This window comes from Anarrhichthys ocellatus, unplaced genomic scaffold, assembly GCF_004355925.1.
Source record: "Anarrhichthys ocellatus isolate YVR2014 unplaced genomic scaffold, GSC_Weel_1.0 scaffold15, whole genome shotgun sequence".
Lineage (NCBI taxonomy): Eukaryota > Metazoa > Chordata > Actinopteri > Perciformes > Anarhichadidae > Anarrhichthys > Anarrhichthys ocellatus.
This window is the reverse complement of record NW_022280045.1, coordinates 1,103,773-1,112,045: the sequence shown is the minus strand read 5'-3', so window position 1 is coordinate 1,112,045 and position 8,273 is coordinate 1,103,773. Positions and strand designations below refer to the sequence as shown.

The window sequence follows — 8,273 nt, the reverse complement described above, 5'->3', positions numbered from 1 at the left end:
GTGTGTGTGTGTGTGTGTGTGTGTGTGTGTGTGTGTGTGTGTGTGTGTGGCTGTATAAACTTTATGACAAAGGTTGTATTATTGTATAAACCCAAACCATATGGTACGAAAAGGATGAAACAAATCCTAAAACAACTGCTTTGTCCTGATTTGACCAGCAGTAACATCTCATTTGTGATATTTTTTTTTTTTTTTTCACGCACCAATTTGCAGAGTCAGACTTCTATGAAGTCCTATTATTTAATGCCGTGTCTAATGCTAGCATGATGCATTTAGGGACCTTTTTATTGAAGAGGCTTCTGCCAAGGAGGACATACAGCAGCATCATTCTTTTTAGTGTGTTCAAATTGCATTTGTGTCAGCTTTAATCATTTGTGCAGCGCTCCAGAGCCAAGATAACCGTTCTACAACACACTCCCATTCTGCTGTAGTGAACATCTCGTTCATCACTGTGTCTCTGTCTCTCCTGTTTCTCTGCCAGCTGTTTGGGTCCTTGCTGCGAGGCTGCTGCGCTGACCTCTCCTACCTGAACCTCTCCAAGAACTCCTTCTCTCACAGGTGGGCGTTCACCTCGGGTGTAAATCCCCGTTAAGGTTTCTCTCCCCGTAAAGAAAGAACTTCGTTTTTCTTCCTTCTGACTCATGCAAGCGGCTCTGGAGGATTTCCAGTCAGGAGGAGCGGAGCATCCTCATTTATTTTCTGCTGTAGATTAGTGTTTAGCCCTAGACCTCACTGATGTAATTAGCGTGCACGCTCGGCTCGCCCCCTTAATTTGTTCTGGCTCGCAGCATATATATATATATATTTTTTGTGTGTGTGTGTGTGTGTGTGCGCAGAATGTGTTCCCGTCTGTCTTTAATGTACACATGTCTCTGTTTGCTAACAAGTTTTCCATCTGTCAAGCACTTGTTTGTGTGCCCACAAGTCTTTTTTTTGTGTGTGTGTGTGTGTGTACCGCGCTAGCGGGCAGAAGTGGCTCCGGCTCTCATCATGTCGTGTCCCCCAGGAGCCCAGGAGCTCCCCTGCTCAGCATATTGCATTACAGAATTACTGAGGAAGAAGTTGGTGAAAAATGAGGCTAATTTTAGAAGGGAATCATTGTTCCAGTCCCCAGGCTGCATCTCTCTCTCTCTCTCTCTCTCTTTGTCACTCGGCCCGTTTCTTTGTATCTGCTGCATCTCCCAATCCATCTTTTACTTTTTGCATCTGTCTGGCTGCACCTCTTGTTCTCCTCTCCACCGGTCTCCATTCATTCTTTATTTTTTATGATGGGAGCTCTTGCTGGAGCTCTTGACCACACGGCTCTCTCATGATTAAGAGGAAGATTGAATTTCCCAGCATTCCACACTCCTTTTACTGGACACATCCTCGCTCCATCTATCTTCTCTGTCTGGTTTTTATCTCTCCCTTTTCCATGGCTGTTTTCTCCTCTCTTATCCCTCGCTTCTTGCTTACTGCCTCCCTCACTCAATCATCTTGTTTACTTCCTTTTCTCCCCCTCTTTCCTTCCTCCTCTCTCTCCGCTTATATTCCTTTCTCCTCTTCCTCTCTCCTTATCACTCCTCCTCCCTCTTCACATCCTCCAACTTTCATCCCCTTTCTCCTCACATCCTCCCTCCTCTTCCCTTCTGCCTCCCTCCCTCCACAGTTCATCCCACCTCTTGCCGGCCGTGGGTCTTCTGCTATTAAATACTCTCCGGCTCAGTGCTGCGGGCAGAAGGCCGCCGTGTTGTGGTGACAACACAGAGCCACGGAGCTGAACCGGGCTGATAAGAACCGCCCGGCTGCTGCTCATGAATATGGAACGGGCTGCCTCAGACCCCTCCTTCACCCATCTCACACACACACACACAGAAGTAGCGCTTTCGAGCAGTTCATGTAGATCCAGCTACACACGTACACGTGTGGTAACAAATTGCTGATGCAGCTCCATGGAGAGCGTTTAGTGCGACAGACAGTGACACCATCTACTTATGCGACAGAGGCCTTTTCTGTATCAGCGGCGTCCTGACAGGCTGGTATGCTAATCGTTACACATGGGTCAAAGAGGAGCTGGCGTTCCACGCACTGGGAGGTTATCAAAATATCAATGACGGCAGCTTGTAATGCAGCTGCCGGGTTTCCCCCTCACTACTTTCTTAATGTCTTCATCTTGCTTCTTTTTTTGTGCCTCCTACCATTGCTCACTCCCTTATGACCTTTTCCATTTTCTACCCTTCATAACTTGATTTTCTCCTGCTTTTTTTTTTTTTTTTCCTCGTCTCTGAGTCCCATTTTCTTTTATTCCTTTTCCTCTCGTTGCATTCCGTTTTATCTTTAAACCAAGCTAACGTGGTTTTGTCGGAGCATTATGAGAGACGTCATCGGGGCTGGTGTTATTGTCGATAGTCTCTTTAACAGTGCAATCATAACAGTCCGTGTACAGCGGTGGTTTTGTTGCACAAGGACAATGAGGGCTTCCGCTCACAGGTGCAATATGCACAAAGCAATGTGGTGAAGCGGAACAGAAACTGGTGGGGTGTAGTGATTTCTTTTCATTGTATTCTCAGCCAGTCACATTACTGCTCTCATACCAATTAAACAGCTGCTCCAAACACATGGGCACGCAAGAAAGTTGGCTCGGTAATCAGAGAGGAGACGGCGGAGCAGCTCTTCAGTTGTGATGTCCTAGAGGTTCAGACATGACACAAATCTGCTGCTGACGACAGGTGATGTGGTGTTTTACACTGAACGGAGGTGTTGGAAGTCAGGCCATGATGTGGTCTTTTATTCTGAAGGCAACTCTCTGTGGATGTAACCTATAATAAATAAGATTAAATGATGATGATGAATACAAAAGGGCACATTTTCTGAGAAAGAATTTTGTGTCACAACTGGAAAAAATGTGCAGTTGAATCATTTGATATTTAAGTATCGTAAGTCGGGTCTTGAGTCATGGTGCGTATTTGTACGGGAGCAAGATGAAGCAGCTGAAGTGTCAGTTAAAGGAGGCACTGGTTGATGTACCACGAAGCGAGTTTAACACACCCAGGGTTTCTTTTGGCCGTCTGGCTTAAATTCTACTATCAGCAGAGCGGCATATTTTACAAACAAAGGGAAAACTATAATGTTAAGACAAATATGAAGAAGTTAAACCCTTAATCAAGTCTAAAAGTAACAGTTTAAACTGCCAAATGCAGGAAGGAGCTGCCAAGAGAAGCGCAGACTGTGTGAATGAGTAAATTAAGAGATTTATATCGCTGCCCATCGAGAGCTGGAGTAGAGCCGACTATAATCACATAAGTTAATGTGTTGCTTAGATGTATTCTTCTAGAATAGAAGATACTTTATTCATCCCCTTGTGGAAATAGTCAACACACTCAAATGAAGCTCATAGTTAGGAGCTTATTTGAAGTGTCAGCAGGATTTAGAGGAGTAAAGGTCACTATCTCTGTGCTGTAACATACTATACCAATCATCCTCGCATACATACAGAAATAGACTCCACAAACAGTGAGCTCATTTATCTCGCCCCACTAGCGGCGTTGCTTTAGCGTAATGTCTGTTTGTTGCTCCAGACTCAACAACTATTTGATAGATTGTCGTGGGACTTTGCTGAATATTGTCACTTTTCAGTTTCAACTTTGTCCAATACTTTTTATGACAAACTACCTGCAAAACTTAACAGCATTCCCATCAGCTGCTGTTGTACTTTGTTTATTGTTATTTTACAACTGTTGAGATGCTAACATGCTAGATAAAGAAAGGGAACATATGGCGAACATTACACCTGCTAGAAGTCCGTATCCCCCATTGTCGTCGTGAGCGTGTAGCTCAAAGCGCCGTGGAGCCGCCGGCGTGGCGTTTCTTTTCTTAATTACTCCATTACTCTATGATGCGTGGCTTTGTTTCTGAAAGAGAACGAGCAACGATCAACCATCTGGTGTGAATTGGTTCTGTGGCAGAAGAAAATGAGTTTGTTCAAAGTAAAGAAAACACGTTTTTTTTTCCCGCGTTTGCAGACATTTCGACACGTCGTGGCAGGAAAACGCACAGCTGTAGCTCATAACGACCGCGTTCCATTTCTAGAGCGGAGCCCTCATTAGCGGAGTTAGTTACACCTGTGCTTTTCCTGCCTCCATCAGGCAAACTGTCAGCCGCGGGAAAAAAGGTCGACATGAAACGCCGTAGAATAATTGTACATAAGTGGTTCTCTGTCTTCTTTTGCCGCTCTTAGATTTTCTGAAGAAAGTCACTTTTGCGTCGTATATGAATAACTAAAATGAGTCGTATTAAACATTCTATTCAAAGTGCCTCGTCTCAAACGACCGTACTTGTTGTTTATCGGGATGATGGTGGGAAACAAAACAATAAAATGCTTTCTGTGCCGCACAAGTAAACAACACATCAGCTGAGGAGAGGTAGCGGGTAATCTTTTCTTGAAAAACAAACCTCATTTCTCTGAAAGAAGAATTCATCCATCGCCCCCACACCTCCTCCCTCCCTCCCTTTCTCCCGCCGTCTCCCTCATCCTCCCCTGTGGTGAATTATTTGCGCCGCGAGGGGCTGAAATGGCAGATTGGCTGCTTTGACAAGTTCTAAACGCAGATCGTAAACCAGTGTACTAACCCCGAGAATGCAGACGACCGGCCTCCTCATGTATCGCTGCTCTCGGAGGGATGTTGTACACACACACACACGCACTGTGTCCTTCCCCTCTGATGAAAGGCTAATGCGCTGTATATGCCGAGCAGATGGTTGAATAATTGGTCAGCGTTACCTTTTTAAACTGTTGGCAGTTAATTAATGCCAACTTCACCTTTTCAGTGTCTGCTTGATATAATACTGACCTAAATGTCACCTGCCGGCATCTGTCTACTCTCCCCTTCTTCCCCTCCCTTTTTTCTCTCGCTCTTTTGACAGCTCTCTTCTCATCTGCCGCAAAATCTCTGTCACTTTCTGTCAGCGTTTCAGCTCCCTCTGTCATCCGCCGCCTTGTCTCGGTCGGTGTCCTTATCGGCTCCCATCATCTGTTCACCTCCTTTCCCTTTCTGTCCGTCCAACTGCCTCATTGATCGCGCTCCATCTTTTATGTCCCGCTCTTCCCTTCCACTCCTACACACTTTCCAAATCCTATCTTTTGTTTCTGTCCTCTGTTCTTTTCCAGGAAAGCAAGAGATTCTCTGCCAACTTTCCGCCAGTTCTTCAGCTCCGCATTCAGCCTGACCCACGTCAGCCTGGCCTCCGTGAAAGTCCCTCCTGATTCACTGAGGTGAGTTACTGCGCTCCTCTTATTTCTTTATTTACGTGCCTTCTCGTCTCCGCCCTACTAAATAATACCCTGACATAAATCTCAGCGGGCCATCTTGAAGAATGTCTCAATTCCTAAAAATGCTTCTCGAGGAGATGCTGCCTCGACCCCTCTCTCCTCGTCTCTCTCCTTCCTTGCCTCCTTCACCGAACCTCAGGTCGGAGGGACTAAGACGCGAGGAGGCGAGGATTTAGAGGGACCTTTGAAAGATGCTGTGTATGATGCAAATCAACTGCAAACAGACGATAAGGGAGCATCTGTACATCTTACAGTAACCTCCGTTCAGTTTGACCCCTTTTGCATTTGTCGTCCTGTATATGAATAATTATAATTTCATACAGCAAATAAAAGAATACAATTCATATGCAAATGCACCCAAAATGTGTTAAAGATGTTATCCCCCAAACAACCTTGGGAGGTAACAACAGATGCATATGGCCATGCTACTTACAAAATCCATCTCTTGGAGATATGAATAAATAAATGCAAAATGAACAAATCAATCCGAGAAGCGCATCAAAACAAACCTTCGAGAAGGTTTTTTTTAAAGGCCAGTTTGGTTAGAGGAAGTGACCTGTGAACAGTAAATTAGAAAAAAAAAAAAAAAATGTAATTCAGTGCCAGGTGCAATTGTCACGAAGGTACCAAAGCCCCATCTCAACCCAGAAGCATGTTCAGTCCACATCCAAAGGGAGTCAAGGGATATATCCAAGTGTAAAGAATCCAGCATTGGATGTGACGTTCCTGGTGTGGTCGTGTCATGAATATTCCACTGATGGTGATCAGCCTTGACTAGTGTGTCACCCTCTGTGACAGCCTATTGGCAAACTGTGGTTTTCTTTATTCAGAGAACCACTGGACAGAATGAACACGCTGAGCTGGCAAAGTATGCTGCGATAAAAGCCAAGTGGATGCACCGAGACACACGTCAGACTATATTAAGCTGATGTATTGTGAGAAAGACGACTAAAGTCACTATTGTGGAAGCGAAAACAAAGTATGTCGCTGTGTGATACGTTAAATGAATAGGAAGTGACGGATGAAGTCAGATACAGATCTTACTAGATGCTGTCTAAGGCTATATTTAGGTATTATGAGAATGTTGGAAACAAATATGTTGCTCACAAAAAAACATTTTATTGAATAGTAACAAAACATCTTTCATCATTTCTATCATGAATTTGTCACGCATGTAGGAGTAAATGAAATGTAATAAGCCCATTAATAAATGAAATGCTGTATGTGAGCCAATGTGGAGGCGTAGGAGACGTGTTGCTTCTCAGGTTATAGCTGCGCGCTCACATAAATGTGGAGATGTGTTCAGCCATGAAGAAGGTTCATGATATAAGTAGTTTGTATGGCGACTCATGTAGCCCATTATTTCTAACCGCTCAGCTCTTAGAGTGCGTTCCCGGCTGTTGTTAACTGATGCCACCTCTCTGTGTCAACGAGCATTTGTGCTGCTGACGATATTTAGTCAAAACTTGAATATGGCGAGGAATAAACTGTGGCCACTCGTGCTAAAAATATGCCCACTCGTGATGCTGTGAGGCGCTTTAGTTTAAAGCACTGTCTAAATCACACCCAGCTAGGATCACTGCTGAAGCCCTTTTCCATTTTATATCCAAACCTTTTGCAAACAGTTAAAGAAGAGACTCTTAAAATAAAAGATTTTTTTATTGTGTCAGGCTTGAACACTAAAATAGCTCGTACCATACGGAGTGCAGTTTGCATCCAAACCGTCGGTGAGATTCAATCGTCAAGGCTTCAAGCGTTTGTCCTCGGCGGTGGACGGTTATGCTGGTCGACTGGCCTTCAATAAGAGGACACAGATTGAAGCCCCCGTATTGGCTGGCGTCCACCCCGCTGACGCGTCTTTGTGCAGGACTCTGTATCCCGACCAGCTTCGGGAGATCTGACTGTAGCTAAACCAGGCTGAAAGAGCCAAACAAAAAGCGTGTTTCCCTCAGAGAATAGACGGAGTGCTGCTACATTACAGTCTCTCTGTTAGGTGCGTAGCCCGCTGTTAGCTGCTCCTAGCCAAGAAACACAATCAATAGCGGCGTAAACAAAGCAAACTGCCAACAACAAATAGAGATGATTGCACGCCGTATGATGGATCTCAGCCAAACTGGACGGAGCAGACTCCCCACTTGGCACTCCTCCTCATTACCTCCTCATGGTGCATAACTCTTAAATGTGTATTCGTTGCACGAGATCAACCTCCAGCCGAGCCTTGATGTGCAAATAGAGTCTTCCTTTTGTTTCCAGCTGGGCTGCGTGCATGAGCAACAATTGGCCACTTCCCCAGAATAATATTGAAGATTTAGTTTTTGTTGTTGTTTTTTTGAGCTACTCTTCTGTAAGTCCTTTGAAGATGGCTCTAAAACTTTTAGGTGTGCAGAGGAGAACGCGGTGCAGGATGGGGGGGGCGGAGGATCTGCTCAGGCTGCTAGAGGGAGGAAAAGAAGCAATTGGATTTATGTGGGATTGATCTTTTTCTCTGTCATTTTCGCCTTGCCTCTTTCCATTAATTGCCCTTTGTTTCTCCTCCTTTTCTTCTTATCCACCTATCTTTCTGCTCTCTCCACTCTCTCCTTATCTGATTTTCTCTTAATCGCTCCGTCTCTCTCTCTCCCTTCCCATCCTACCCTGCCTGTGTTTTCCTTCAGGGCTCTGTTCCTAGGTCTGTCCAATAACCCTCATATCTCTGATTTACACCTGGACATCAGCAGCTGTGAGGTATGCTCTGTTAGTCTGTGCTGTAAGTGCACTCGCTCATCTTCGTCATAGATAGGCGCTCGTGGCTATCCCGTCACGTCTCACTCCTCTCCGTCTTCCTCCCACAGTTGAGGTCAGCTGGCGCCGGGGTGATTCAGGAGCTGTTTCCTCGAGTTTCATGCGTGGGGACTTTAGACATCTCTGATAACGGTGAGACACACACACACACACACACACACACACACACACACACACACACACA

At 45.1% G+C, this 8,273-nt stretch overlaps 1 protein-coding gene across 5 annotated transcripts in view; it reads left to right on the top strand.

Annotated features, from left to right (window-relative positions):
- The window catches only part of carmil3 (capping protein regulator and myosin 1 linker 3), a 74,670-nt gene that overhangs the window by 34,639 nt on the left and 31,758 nt on the right, over positions 1 to 8,273 (top strand). For all 5 annotated transcript variants that reach the window (XM_031854472.1, XM_031854471.1, XM_031854470.1 and 2 more), the window contains 4 exons: positions 482 to 558; positions 5,147 to 5,251; positions 7,963 to 8,032; positions 8,140 to 8,221. In XM_031854472.1, coding sequence (XP_031710332.1) covers positions 482 to 558; positions 5,147 to 5,251; positions 7,963 to 8,032; positions 8,140 to 8,221 — 334 coding nt within the window. The remainder of the gene's footprint in view (positions 1 to 481; positions 559 to 5,146; positions 5,252 to 7,962; positions 8,033 to 8,139; positions 8,222 to 8,273) is intronic.